This window comes from Pseudophryne corroboree, chromosome 4 (assembly GCF_028390025.1).
Source record: "Pseudophryne corroboree isolate aPseCor3 chromosome 4, aPseCor3.hap2, whole genome shotgun sequence".
NCBI lineage: Eukaryota > Metazoa > Chordata > Amphibia > Anura > Myobatrachidae > Pseudophryne > Pseudophryne corroboree.
In genome coordinates this window covers 607,285,316-607,301,134 of record NC_086447.1, presented here as the reverse complement: position 1 = coordinate 607,301,134, position 15,819 = coordinate 607,285,316, and the positions used below count along the sequence as shown (strand labels likewise).

General features: G+C 43.9%; 1 protein-coding gene across 2 annotated transcripts in view; it reads left to right on the top strand.

The window, feature by feature from the left end:
* LYST (lysosomal trafficking regulator) overlaps window positions 1-15,819 on the top strand; it is an 864,675-nt gene that overhangs the window by 784,376 nt on the left and 64,480 nt on the right. For both annotated transcript variants that reach the window (XM_063917604.1, XM_063917602.1), the window contains exon 48: window positions 6,784-6,923. In XM_063917604.1, the coding sequence (XP_063773674.1) occupies window positions 6,784-6,923 (140 nt within the window). The remainder of the gene's footprint in view (window positions 1-6,783; window positions 6,924-15,819) is intronic.

Sequence of the window (15,819 nt, the reverse complement as noted above, 5' to 3'; positions counted from 1 at the left end):
CTAGCAAATGCTGAGTGGATCCGGATGCTAATAGTGAACACAAACGCCCAAGTGAACACATCCGTTATCAGTGAACACAGACGCCCAAGTGCACACAAACGAACCAGTGACTGAGGGGCAGATGTATTAATGTGGAGACGGCATAAGGAAGTGATAAAGCAGTGATAAATGCAAGGTGATAAACGCACCAGCCAATCAGCTCCTAACTGTTAATTTACATATTGGAGCTGATTGACTGGTGCATTTATCACCTTGCATTTATCACTGGTTTAGCACTTCCTTATGCCTTCTCCACGTTAATACATCTGCCCGACAATCCCCTAAGCTACGACTGGGTTATTTAGTATATCCGACGGAAGCTAAAAATCAGTGCATGACGGGAGACTCGGAGGAAACTGGTTATGAACCGGGAGGAGGGGCGACCAGGGGAGCGTCTTACTCCCCACTGCTGACATCAACCCCTGGGATTGCGGCCTCATACTAACCCCTGATGCCTATGATCCCTGAGGCCTAGTGCTGGTGCACCCAAGATGGCAGCCGAGTAAGCGACTGTTCGGTAGTCTCCATCCTGAAAACAGTGCAGCTTTGTCTCGCGTCTACCCCGCTAAGCGGAACCGACACCTTACTTTCTCCCCATGCTCCGGCCACAGCCTGGTAATGTCTGCTGGACTTGCTAGTACATTCAATACAGACGCCCGCTGAAACAGCACTGTACACGTGGGTAAGCATTGTCGCGACCTGGTGGGGAGTTGTTGGAGTGAAATAGAATGTAAGATCTTGGCGCAGCATTAAATTAGAAAGATAGAAAAAAGAAGGAATGTAGGAAAATGTCAGACTGAATAAATTAAAACACGTTTAATCATCACAAATAATTAAAATCTATATAAGCACGATTGATACATATGGGGATTTGACCGGTGCACACAATTCGTATCTATAAACTTTTTCCCGGTACCAATACCCTCTATTTAAATGGATAAAAACTCGTCCACAAAGTCACAGCCTAATCGGCTTTAAATGTCCTGAGACCTGATATCCTTTGCCACAAGGGCTTCCAGTAAGTTTAACCGGGCTGGTCTTTAAAAATGATATGCTTATAAAATCATAATGTAATCTCGTTTAGTGCTTGTATAAATGAATGGTCCAAAGCAGCAAGACTTTATACACCCTATTTGAAATGATGTATGCTGACACAGGTAGGTTAAACCTGCTGGTTCCTGATAGCAGTATGTATTTGATGCTGGTGTACCTTTCACCCTCCGCTCCGTTCGCCGGATCTCCGTCTCCGTCCGGACCCCCTCCTTGGTTGTTAACCGGCCGCCGCCTCCCAGAGCCACAGTGCATCCGGGGCTTCTGGGGGTGTGAGCGAGGTGTGTGCAGTCAGCGTTTACTCGGAATCACCCGAGTAAACGCTGACTGCACACACCTCGCTCACACCCCCGGAAGCCGTGGACCGCGAAACCGGAAGCTACAGTGGTGCGTTCCAAAGCCCACGAGCAGTGCAGAGCGGAGAAGCACTGTGGCTCTGGGAGGCGGCGGCCGGTTAACAACCAAGGAGGGGGTCCGGACGGAGACGGAGATCCGGCGAACGGAGCGGAGGGTGAAAGGTACACCAGCATCAAATACACACTGCTATCAGGAACCAGCAGGGTTAACCTACCTGTGTCAGCATACATCATTTCAATGAGGGTGTATAAAGTCTTGCTGCTTTGGACCATTCATTTATACAAGCACTAAACGAGATTACATTATGATTTTATAAGCATATCATTTTTAAAGACCAGCCCGGTTAAAAATACTGGAAGCCCTTGTGGCAAAGGATATCAGGTCTCAGGACATTTAAAGCCGATTAGGCTGTGACTTTGTGGACGAGTTTTTATCCATTTAAATAGAGGGTATTGGTACCGGGAAAAAGTTTATAGATACGAATTGTGTGTACCGGTCAAATCCCCATATGTATCAATCGTGCTTATATAGATTTTAATTATTTGTGATGATTAAACGTGTTTTAATTTATTCAGTCTGACATTTTCCTACATTCTTTCTTTTTTCTATCTTTCTAATTTAATGCTGCGCCAAGATCTTACATTCTAATCCATAATTAGTAAGGGTACCGGTTCGTTCTACGGCTGCACCTTTAAATTCTGAAATTCTTTAATTTTAAGGAGCTTGCGCAGATAATATTTTTTTCACTATTGAGTTGTTGGAGTGACTCTTTCTAAGGTACGTATAAGACGCTTTTTAGAAAGATCGCTCAAAAAGAATAAGACTATAAATATAAAATAATAAAAAGCTTATGGCTGCTAAAAACCAGCAGCCCATTCACCATGGTCCAGCTCCTGCCGCACCAAACAAAAAACTGAATTGCCTGAGCAAGGAGGCGGGGATATAGGAGACTGGCCCGTTGCATTCTGGGAGGCCGAAAGCCTTGATCGATTGGTGCCATTCTGCTGACGCTACCTTATATCCCAATGTTATCCTGTGGATAATCTGTGGATCCTGCAGGAGAAATAACACCCTAGATATCAAAGAAAACAATTAACATGGCTTTGATTTTGGATTTTCTTTTTTGTACTTTGTTCATTATTGGTGATGATGGTGTTTACTTGTGCATTGATTGGCAATTTGACAGGTAATAACTTATAAGAAATGTGATTCTGATTGAATTTGTTCCAAAATGTCTATTCAAATTCACTTTAGAATTTCTTTCTTCTCAGCAGCAGAACCTTGGAACCATCTTACCACAAACACTTGTTATGTTAAAATCTTGATGCAAAACTTGACTGAAGCGGGGTACACACTATACTGTAGTGTGCTGTGTACCCAGCGATATCGTCCGTGGCGGGGTGTTGGCATAGACAAGTATAAACACACTTGCCGATGCTGGCAACAACATATGATGGCGGGGGGAAGAGCTGGGTCATGCTGCAGCTTCGTTAACGACATCCCCAGATTGGCCTGCATGTACAGATAATGACCCACTGGAGCGCGCATCGTTAATGGTGTAGTGCGTACACGCTGGATGATTTTGACGATGTCATCCCAATCCGTCGGAATCGAGTATATCTTTCATAATGTCATCTAATGTGTACACAGCCTAACAGTTTATCTGTCGATTTTCACCATTTGTGCTATCATTCGGATGCTGAGTCAACGGTTGATTCAAATAGTATTACTAATTTCCCCCCCCCCATATTTTGGTTTGTTTTTGATGTGCAAGGCCTTCCAGGATTGTTGATCATCTTCGACATCCTCATGTACGGATGGTGTAATGGTTAGCATTACTGCCTCACAGCACTGAGGTCGTGGGTTCGATTCCCACCATGGCTCTAACTATGTGGAGTTTGTATATTCTCCCCATACTTGCGTGGGTTTCCTCCGGGTACTCCGGTTTCCTCCCACAATCCAAAAATATACTGGTAGGTTAATTGGCTCCCAACAAAATTAACACTAGCGTGAATGTGTCTGTGTACATGTGATAGGGAATATAGATTGTAAGCTCCACTGGGGGCAGGGACTGATGTGAATGGGCAAATATTCTCTGTACAGCGCTGCGGAATATGTGTGCGCTATATAAATAACTGGTCATAATAATAATAATGTATCTTTTATGCCACTCAAACGCATGTGCACATGACATAAGATTTGCTCCGTAAGCCTTGGCTAACATACGGAAAGATTTTGTGGGTAGTTTGTTCAATTTAACTGAGAATTTTAAGTACACATGTTGCTCTACTTTTGAACTAAGCTATTTTACAACACATGGGCAAAACACAACTTCTTTGAATGTGTGTAACAGCAAACTATCTGTGCGAGAGGGTGAAACTTGCAAAACCAATTTGGGATATTCCAAGGTCTGTGTTCCCCCAGTCCCTTTTAATTCACGCAGTATGGATTAGTTTTTTACAAGTATAGTCTCATTATTCAAAAGGCACACCTCGTAGGTAGATAACTGTTCTCCAGGCTGTAGTTTCAAGAGATTTTCATACTGTTGCGCAAAATGAGTTTTCATACTGGTACCCACTTGCTGTGTATAATCTGTGGCCAGATGCAAAGTAGGCTAGTTCTGCTTAAAATGTACACTCCTACATTGGGGAAAATAGTTAATCCTCTGTTTCTCCTTATTCAGCAGCATGTGTAGAATGGGATTCATTATGATATCCCAGCTGTCAGGATGCTGGCGGTCAGAAAACCAACGCCGGCATCCCGACAGAGGGGAGGTAAGACTGTTCCCCCTCTCCCCGACCCCCTAACCATAACCCTCCCTTTCCGCATCCTAACCCTAACCTTCTCTTTTAGTGCCTGACCCTAACCTTCCCCCAGTTGTGCCTAAATCTAACCCCCCTCTCCACAGTCTAACCTTAACTCAACCCTCCTATTAGCCTAACCCTAACCCCCCCGGGTGGTACCTAAAACCCGATCCCCCCCACACACACACAGCCCTAACCCGCCCACTATACTTACATGGCATTCTAACGGCTTTCTGGATTCCAGCATCAGCATTCCGACTGCCGGGATCCCGACAGCTGGCATCTTGACCGCATCCCATAGAATGTACCAGTTTTGTACTTAAACCAAGTATATAAACACATATCACTGAACGTATCCGTTATCACCACTCTCCCATTGATCAGGACCAAGTGAAGGCTCTCTCATTGACTCCCATCAACTGCAGTCCCATACCTCTAGGCAGAAACGAGGCGTTTGCCTCTAGTCTGGACTTAGGCCCTCATTCCGAGTTGTTCGCTCGCTAGCCGCTTTTCGCAGCAGTGCACACACTAAGCCGCCGCCCTCTGGGAGTGAGTCTTAGCTTAGCAGAATTGCGAACGAAGTATTCGCAATATAGTGAAAAGATTTTTCTTTGCAGTTTCTGAGTAGCTCGAGACTTACTCTTCCAGTGCGATCAGTTCAGTGCTTGTCGTTCCTGGTTTGACGTCACAAACACACCCAGCGTTCGCCCAGACACTCCCCCGTTTCTCCAGCCACTCCCGCGTTTTTCCCAGAAACTGCAGCGTTTTTTCACACACTCCCATAAAACGGCCTGTTTCCGCCCAGAAACACCCACTTCCTGTCAATCACACTCCGATCACCAGAACGAAGAAAAAACCTTGTAATGCCGTGAGTAAAAAAACAAACTTTTTAGCAAATTTACTTGGCGCAGCCGCAGTGCGAACATTGCGCATGCGCAATTAGCGGAAAATCGCACTGATGCGAAGGAAAATAACGAGCGAACAACTCGGAATGAGGGCCTTAGTCTGTAAATGAAGTACAATTGAACTTGGTATGGAAAAAAAGCTACAGCCGCTACATCGTAGCACTTCATATGCAGATTTTGAGATTCAGTCTCACACAGATATACAAGTGTTGCATATCAAATTAATCAGCACAGTCTCAGCATACATTGTGTTGTGTCTACAATGCATTTTCGGCAAAAAAAGATGCCTGGCGCTACAGAGTCTCATGGGATTTGGCGTTCTGAGAGGACTGTTTGGAGCGACTGCCACAAAGATGTATGAGGATGCATCTGTATTACCCTTTGTACCTTGACACCCTTATTTCTGTGTATGGCTTCTGAATTTTGATTGCATAAAATCCTTAATGGAATCACTGGTCTTGGCATGACATATGGCACCTGATTCAGACTCTATTGCAATGCTGATGTCAATGGAGTTCAGCTATTTGTTGCTTGTGCGCATCTGTGAAAGTCCCTAAAATCATATATGGTGCATGCATTACACAGTGGACACACAAAGGTGCTGTTACAATGGAGATACTTAGTATCAGAAATGACTTGTAAAAGTACTGGGTGTTACTGGGCAGGGCCGGTTCTGGGGCTCTGTGCGCCCCGGGCGGCAATAGGGGGCGTGGCTTCGTACAGGGGGCGTGGTCATTTACGCCCCCTGTACAGACTGAAATGATGTGCGGTGCGCGATGACGTCATCGCGCACCGCACAGCAAAGGTCCTCTCCGCGAAGGGAAACTAGACGCGTATCATCTAGTTCCCTTCGTGGAGAGGACCTTTGCTGCGCGGTGCGCGATGATGTCATCGCGCACCGCACAGTAAAGGACCTCTCAACAAAGGGAAACAAGACGCGTACGCGTCTAGTTTCCCTTCACAGCGGCAGCGGGAGGCACAGCAGCAGCGGATCTTGCCCTGGTGCGGCACCCTCCGGATGGCGCCCTGCGCCCTCCAGAAGGCGGTTCCCCGGGCAAAAGTCCTGCTTGGCTTTATAGAGGAATTTGCATAAAGTTGCAGAGGACGATAGACAAAAGACACGTTCGTGTCTGCGTCCCCCTCTGGATTAGGTCCCTGATGTGATTTTGCTGGTATTTTTTATATATTTTATCTTTATTTGTGTTTTTATATCGAGTTTTGAGCTCATATTTAAGTAAGCAACTGTGTTATCATTCATTATTCTTTAGTGATTTGACAGATCTAAACTTTTTTATACTTAGCCATTTCCCAAAAAGACTCTCTACTACTGTTTGGGGTACTGCACACACTCCCTGTTTTGCAGTAGTATTTATTAGACTTTAGATTATAGTGCCTACAATTTTTCCTATGTCCAAAATAGCCTTTTGAAAAAAAATGGAAAAAATTGAATGTGATTATTGTCACTAGTGCGCAAGTACTACTGACATTTTTGCCTGGTTTCTGAACAAATGCTAAATTGTTTTGTTATTATAATTAATGATTTTATTTTGTAATTAACACAATATGCTGCTAACATTCTAGATTTGTTCACATCTTTTTTTTTTTTTTTTTTTTTTCATCTTATGTAGCTTATGGAAATCGAGGTAGAATCCCAAGTCCATCTATATGGTCACACCGGAGAAATAACCAGTCTGTTTGTGTGTAAATCATACAGTATATTAATTAGTGTCAGCAAGGATGGAACATGCATCATATGGGATCTGAACAGGTATGATACAGCATCTGATGGTGTTCTGCTAAGTTATTCTAAGGGGTATATCTAGAAGGTACTAGGTAAATAAGTAGAATTTGATTGGTTGCTATGGGCAACATCTCCACTTCTAGAATCCCACACTTTAGTAAATATTTTATACCCCTAAAAGTCAAATTACTAATGATCCTTTAAATCGACCCTATAACAATGTTGCCGACATCTGAAAGTATTTATCAGCAATATTTTGCTGCGGAGTCAGTTTATCACTGTTTTGGCGGTCTCTGTCAGGTCATGTTGGCTGAGTTTACGGCATCATTTTTGCATTTTACATACATGTTTGTATGTAACATTTTACATACATGTTAGCTATAAAGTCTATAGAGTAATACTGTGGGGGGAATTAAATTGGCCGCTGTAAATTACTATAGGGTGAGACCTGAAAACTAACAAATGTGAGCTTAAATGTAAATCCTTTTGCAATTTGAAAACCACTGCACTAATCTGCACTGCAAAGTTGTCACCTAAAGCAGCGCCTTCTTCACCCCTTTATCACAAGTAAGTAAAAATATTCACTCAAAAAAAAAAAAAATCTAATCTCTGCATTCCTACACTATCTGCATTAACCTCTTCAGTGGCATGCCCGGAAAATTTCCGGGGCCAGCTGCACTGTACAGACTGGCAACCCCGGAAATTTTCCAGGCATGCCACTGCTCCCCCTCCCTCCTCCTTACACCAGCCCGGTGGATGACGCGATCGCGTCATTCCGCAAAACTCCGCCAGCCGAGCGGAGTACAAGAGAGAAGGGGGGGGGGGGGCCTGGGAGGATTATAGTTCTAGCCCGCCAGCAAATGCTACTCCTAGGGATGGCCATCTGTGGGTTATTCATTGATGGTCACCATTCATGGATAGCATTGATGGTGTAAAACCATCTGGAATGGATCCATCGATGGTTTTACCCATTGATGGTCATTCCTGCTTTATATTACAAATACGAACCAGGGAGCATGGCCTATGGGGTGTCAGGGGGCAGAGCTAAGCTGCGTGCCCTGAAACTTTGAGAAGAAAAAAGAAATTGGGTAGCACTGAACCATCGATGGCAGGAAACCATCTGGTTATTATTATTATTATCCATTATTTATATGGCGCCACAAGGGTTTCGCAGCGCCCAATTACAGAGTACATAAACAAATAACCAAACCGGAAAACTGCAATTTACAGTTGATGACAATACAGGACAAGTACAGGGTAAATAAACATAGCTACATCATCAGATGACATTGGAATAAGTATCAGGTGGCAGAAGACTGATGGATTTGGTGCAGTTGAAGATTATTAAAGTAAGAAAAAGGATAAGCACATGAGGGAAGAGGGCCCTGCTCGTGAGAGCTTACATTCTAAAGGGGAGGGGTGACACAGATGGGGTACATAAAGAGCGTGGAACAGAGGGTTAGTATGAGATTTGGCTGGGTTTGGTGAAGAAGTGGGTCTTGAAAGCCCATTTGAAGTTTTGTAGAGAGGTGGAGAGTCTGAGGGGGAGAGGTAGGGAATTCCAGAGAAGTGGTGCAGCACGTGAAAAATCTTGGAGGTAGGAGTGGGAGGAAGTAATCCGTAGGCAGGAGAGTCGTTGTGCATTAGCAGAGCGAAGAGGACAGGTGGGAGTGTAAAGGGAGATAAGGTCAGAGATGTAGGTGGGAGAGGAGTGGGTGAGGGCTTTGTAAGTGAGTGTGAGAAGCTTGAAATGGATTCTGAAAGGGAAGGGGAGCCAGTGAAGGTCTTGTAAGAGAGGAGAGGTGGACGTAGTGCGTTTGGTGAGGAAAATGAGCCGGGCAGCAGCATTGAGAATAGATTGGAGTTGAGAGAGGTATTTGTCAGGAATGCCAGTCAGGAGGAGATTACAGTAGTCCAGTCTGGAGATGACTAGTGAGTGGATAAGAGTCTTAGTAGCATCCTGGGTCAGAAAAGGTCTGATCTTAGAAATATTTTTTTAGATGAAAACGGCAGGTTTATGAGAGGTGCTGAATGTGTGGTTTGAAGGAGAGGGAGGAGTCAAGAATTACTCCAAGACAACGCACTTGGGGGCTAGAGGAGATAGTAGTGCCATCAATAGATAATGAGATTGTAGGAGGTGAGGTTATGCGGGAGGGAGGGAAGATGATCAGCTCGGTCTTAGACATGTTAAGTTTAAGAAAGCGCTGGGACATCCAGGAAGAGATAGCAGAGAGACAGTTCTCCCCTATCAATGGTAAAAGTATTTGACATCGGTCATAGACCATCGATGATTTTGAATCATCGATGGTCGATGCCCATCCCTAGCTACCCATAGGCAACGAGCATTCCCCGTGGCAACGAACATGGATCCCAGAGCATAAAACCCTTGGCAAATAGCATGTCACAGCGCGTGAAACCCCTGGCAATTTGCATGAAACTCCTGGCAATGTGCAGTTATAAAAATTTTAAAACCTGCCCTGGGAGGTCTGACCAAATTCCAAAAACCCGCCACTGAAGGAGTTAATGCACTCATTCTATCATATACAACTAGCTAGTTTGCATCACCCAGTTCATCCCATAGGGTTCAGTATGATATACTGGTGGCCGAGATGCCGTCCGTCAGTATACCGACAACGACATCCTGGCCGCCAGTATGCCGACAGCATGGCAAGCGCAAAGGGTCCCCTTGTGGGCTCGGTTTCTCGCTGCGCTCGCCACAGGTTCTTTTCCCACTCTATGGGTGTCGTGGACATCCACAAGTGGGATAGCCCCTGTTAGCCGGGATTCTGGCTGGCGGCATTGTCAGCGGTCGGTATCCTGACCGCCGGGATCCCATCCCATAATCCTGTGCAAATTCTCCACCACACATGGCTATATTTTGAATAACTTGTGGGGTATACAGTTGCAGGTCCAAAGCTTATTTTTCACTGTGCATTATCATTTATTTAAGAAAAGATTGACCCAAAGTAGTAGTCTTTTTGAATGTGTGTTACGATCATTTTGGCGATTTGCCTGACAAATCATTAAAAACTTGCCCACAAACATGAAAACTCTCAGCCACAAGCATCTGATATTGAGCAGTGTTTATGCATTCTCAATAATCTGCCCATACTTCCTATGTTTTCCTGTCACTGTCATCTTGCTTGTGGATGGACAAATGCAGTGTGATGTGCAGAAAATTGGTAACTAAGAAAAAAATTTTTTTAAAAAAATGACCGTGTATACTTCGCTTTAGAACAGATAATAAGTAATAGGATTATAGTGATATTTAAAACTAATTGCTTTTTTTGAATTAACATCATGTCTTCAATCTTATTCAGCCTGTGTTAACCCTTTTGCTGCGGAGGACAAGTGGGACATGTTATTAGCATATTCCTTGAAACTGTGGATAATGAGTCTCCTCGCTAACTTACCTTCTCCCCACTGACACTATTCACCACCTGGGAGTCCCTTGGGTCAGGGGGCGGTCCCAGAGCAGTGACTTCGGCACGCATGCATGCTGATGTCACTTTAAAAAAAAAAAAAACTTTAATAAATTGCCATGATGGGAGAGGGAATTTGAGTCCCTTGATTTTCCTAAACCGGGAATCTATAGTGATGGGGCACCTTATCTTGAAAGACTCTTTCAAACTGTGTGCCCCATAAAGATTATCACATGGTGATTTGTGTGATCATCAGGCACAACCATCTTCATTACAGAAAAATTATGAAGTGGAGGGATGGAGAAAGATTTCCCCCTAACCTGGCATCTATGAAATCAAGAGAACCTGTTTTAGAAAGGCAGAGGGGTCCCCTCTTTAAAATGACAGTCTCCTTTGATCACTGGACAATGTTACGCTGCAGTATGGAAAATTTATGTTTTCCATATCTTGGGAAAAAGCACTTTGTGCCCTCTCACCCCTATAATGGCACTGGCAATTTTGTGGGCATTCATAACTGAAATAGATGGGTCCACTCTTACAAAAATATGTGGCCTACTAGTAGCTGTTGTCTGGTTATCACCTCTGATCACCAGACAATATTACTCTGCACTGTGGAAAATAGATGTTTTCCATATACTGTATGGGTTGGAGGGCACTACGTGCCCTTTCATGCCCATAATTATAGATGTAAAATGGTTGCTCATATATGAAAGAGGGGATTTCCCTCTTTCAAATTATGTGTCCCCCTTAGCAGCTATTGTCTGGTGACCAGTTGATATCACCCAGCACTAGGAAAAATTGAGCCGTATATCCCCATACTGACCCATACACACATGTGGGTATGCTGTCTTGAAAGAGGGGAGTCTTCTTTTTCAAACAATGGGGGAATTCAGTTGTTAGCGCCAGCATTTCATCTTGAACTCCTCGGGATGTTGAGCTGAAATACGCAAAAAGTGACCCATTTGAGCGCTGAAATTGAACTTTTCTCGTTGCACTCATTAGTTTGGTCCTTTTTGGGCACTATCAGTGAAAAAAAAATTTTCATTACATCCCAAGAGCTCCTGTCACTTTAGAAGGGAGATCGGGCGTGCAAAACAATTGAATTGCCCCCCAATGTGTCCCTTTAGTAGTTATTGTCTGCAGATCACCAGACATTAAAGAGTAAACAAAAAATAAAATTTTCCTCAGATGGGGTTATCTAAATCACATCTCTCTCCCATCTTGTGCCAAATAAAGTTGTTTTTTTAAATGGTAGGCCTCGTTGCGCCATAATATATTTCCTACACATAGAAGGGTTTAAACCAAGACCGTAAAAAATTTAAAACAATGCATTTTCTATAAAAGAACAGATTATGCATTTTCTATAAAAGAACAGATTATTTTTATGTCAAAACCGACACAGAATCCTGATTGTTACTATCTTATAAAGGTGGATTATTGGTGAAACAAGTACTATAGTGTAGTGCTAATAAGATGTTTTTGGTTACCTTTCTTGAAATTTCAATATTGTTAAAGGCTATATAAGACCATTGCCAAGCAGCTTGATGTCCCCGTGACTTCAGTTGCAAATATTAGGACATTGAAAATCAATGTGACTCCCTAGAGGAAAATCAACCCTTCATTAAACAAAAGATTAGGGAGAATGATAGAAAAAGAGCCAAAGAAAACTTCCAAAGAGAAACAAGTGGAAGATCAAGATGCATCAGTTTCTGATCATCTCATCCAATGCTTTTTTTTTTTAATTGTTTATTTAATTTTCAAGTTATAAGGGACAACAATAACCCCCCACAACACGTGGGGATAACATCTCCATAAAACAACATTATACATAGAGCCGAGATATAACCTTATAAAAGAGGTCATGGGGTTCCCATAGTAGAGGACAGTACATTGACAATAAAAAGAAATAAAGATGAGATATACATCGGGAATGACAGGAGCAAATCGATTTAACTAGGAACCAAATAATCTCGTGGTTGTACTGGCAAAGAAAGGAAGGATAAAGAAAAGGCAAGAGAAGAGAAGAGGGGGAAAGACGGGGAAGGTATAGAGTAGAGGGAGAAAAGACAGAGTTAGAGGATCCGCCAGTGCGCCTCTCTATACAGCAATTACTACTCAGAGAACTAGTGCAAGACGGGAGGTAATATCGAGGATGGCCCCGCGTCCACCCGATGGGTTAGGAGAATACAAAAGGAGTGCCGCAGAGCCCCCAGGGGGGCGTAATCTACGTGTGTGAGCTTGGGATTCGATCCATGAGTCCCAAATCAGAAGAAACTGGAAAGATCTGTTATGGAGGTATGCAGTGATTTTTTTCCATGCTTGCTAAATACCACACTTTATCAATGACCCGCTTAATCGAGCGGGTCCTCCCTCTGTTTCCAGTGGAGGGCAATTGAGCATCTAGCAGCGTTTAAGATCTGTGTTGGCAATTTACCAGAGTTTGGAGGGATGTTAACAATGGGGAGGCCCAGCAGGAAAGACCAAGGGTCTTTAGATACCTGGGTATGGAGCACCGTACTTATCAGGTGTGCGACTGAGTCCCAAAATAGCGCAATCTTAGGACACGTCCACCAGATGTGGAGGAAGGAGCCATGACCGCCGCAACCTCTCCAGCACATGGGCGAAGAGGAAGGGAACATTTTATGGAGTCTAGAGGGGACAAAATACCACCTGTATAGTATTTTGTAGGCGTTTTCTTTTACTAGAGTTGAGATGGAAGATTTTGCGGCAGCAGTGAAGACATCTGACCAGTCATGATCATCCGGCGGCGGTCCCAGATCCCGTTCCCACTGACGTACAAAAGCCGGGGTCGTCGACTGACCCCAATCCTGAAGGAGGGAATATAGTAGGGAGATAATTCCTCGAGCGAGCGGTTTATGATGGCAATAAGACTCCAGAGTGGATAAGGGTTGGAACGGGGAAGAATTCGATATAGAGGAGACAAAGTGTCTTATCTGGAAATAGGTAAAAGGATTCGCTTCAGGGAAATTATATTTTGCCATGATAACCGATAAAGGCGCGCAGGCGCCCTCGGACAGTACATCCAGAACAAAGCGGATATTCCTGTCCGACCATGAACGAGAGCGAGTCAGAGACTGACCTGGAGCGAAAGAAGGGTTATCCCATAAAGGGGTAAGCGAAGAGGGGGATGACAGCAGGTGAAAGCGGCGAGTGCAGTAGTCCCAGATCTGACAGGAGAATTCCAGCACAGGGTGTAGCTACAAATGAGGAGATCTAGATTTAGAGGGGGATAAGAGTAAGGACGACAAAGATGTAGTGTGTCCGAGTACAGATTCCAGCTGGAGCCATCGGATATTCTGAGCTGGGGCGAACCAGGCAATAGCTTGGCTGAGATGAGTGGCCAGATAGTAAAGGCGGATATCTGGGAAACCTCTACCACCATCTTGTACAGGTTTGCGTAAAGTGGAGAAACCTATCCTAGGGACCTTATTTCTCCAAACGAAGTGAACAAACCAGGAGTGAACTCGTGCCAAGACAGAGTCCGGGACTTTCACAGGCAACGTTTGGAACAGATAAAGTAGGCGGGGAATAATATTCATTTTCAGAGCTATGATACGGCCCAGCCAGGATATAATCATGAACTGCCATTTATGGAGATCGGCCTTAATATTTATAAGCAAGGGGGAGAAGTTCTCCGTATATAGATCTCCATATCGGCGCGTAATAACAATCCCCAGGTATCGAATTTTAGAAGTACACCAAGAAAATGTAAAGTTGGATTGCATACGAGACAGGTGGTTAGGAGGGATGTGGAAGGGGAGAGCCTCCGTTTTAGACCAATTAACTTTATAGCCCGACACATGGCCATACTCAGACAGAAGGTTGAAAAGGTTCGGCAAGGAAGTGTGCGGTGAGGAAAGCGAGAGGAGAACATCATCCGCAAACAAGGAAATCTTGTAGGCAGAGCCCCCCACCTCCAACCCCCCAATGTCGGTCGAGGTCCGGATGCGAGCTGCCAACGGTTCTATCACTAAAGCAAAGATCAGGGGCGAGAGTGGGCAGCCATGTCTGGTACCGTTGGAGATGCTCAGAGGGTCTGACAACACTCCATTTACCGAAACCCTTGCAGAGGTAGCCGAGTACAATGCCCGAATTTCTGTGAGGAATTCGCCTCGAAACCCAAATTGTGTAAGAGTTTCGAACATAAAGGGCCAGCCTATCCTGTCAAATGCTTTCTCCGCGTCCAGAGACAGCAAAAGAGCAGGGGTACGTGTAAGGTTGATATCATCCAATGCTTTTTGATCAGCAGTGGGCTCCGTGGAAACCCAGGAGGACCTCACTTTAAAAAACAAACAAAAAAAACATACATCCAGATTGTAATTTGCTAAAATGCATATTGACAAGCCACAATGCTTCTGAGAAAGTCCTTTGAACAGATGAATCAAAACTGGAGCTTTTTAGCAAGTCACATTTCTATGTTCATAGACAAAAAAATTAAACTTTCAAAGAAAAGAGCACCATACCTACTGTGAAACGAGAAGGAGGCTTGTTATGTTTTGCTGTGTCCGGCATAAATCTGTGAATCTGTACATGGCACAATGAAATCTCAAGACTAGCAAGGCATTCTTTAGTGAAACATACTGCCCAGTGTCCAAAATCTCTGTCTCAGTTTCAGGTCATGTGTCCTTCAACAGGATAATGGGCCTGATTCTGAGCTGCAAGAAGGAGCAAGTAAATGTGCACCTTGGTAAAACCATGTTGCGCTGCATGTGAGGAAGATTTAAATTGTGCAGAGATTTAGATTTGAGAGAGGTGTGTCCAAACTGAAATCTAACTTGCAATGTAAAAATTTGCGGGCTACGTGCAAAAGCAACCAGTTTCTTGCTCTTTCTTACTTTCCCATCTCAGAATCAGGCCCAAAACACACATCTTAAAGCACCCAAAAAATGGACAGAAAAAGTGAACAATACTGGACTTTTCTGAAGTGACCTTCTATGAGCTCTGATCTGAATCTTATTGAACATCAGGGTAAATTTACTAAGAATCGTGTTGCAGCCGATTTCAGCTGAGCTCAATCTCTGCTGACATCAGCCGTTTGAGATTGCAACTTTACAAAAAACAAAAAAACACTGTAATTTACTAAACTACTGTGTTTTTTCAATTTGAGTTCACAGATGTCAATGTAATTCGTATAGTTGAGCAGTGTTTTACGGGGGAGTTTAGTAAAACACTGCCGGACATGACACAGTGAAACCCAGATCTGTGCAGGGCTTCAGTGTGTAAAGTAAATAGTTAAAAAAACAAGAAAACATCTGCGTGGGTCCCCCCTTCCTGAACATAACCAGCCCTAGGGCTCTTTGAGCCTGTCCTGGTGCTTAAAATACCAGAAAAAAATGCATAGGGTCTCCATGTATTTTAAACACCAACACTGACCTCTTGGACCGATCCTGGCTCCAAAAATATGGGGGTAAAAGGACGTATGGGTCCCTTGTATTTTTTAAACCGGTACCATGCTCCACTAGTCAAGGAGATAATGACAC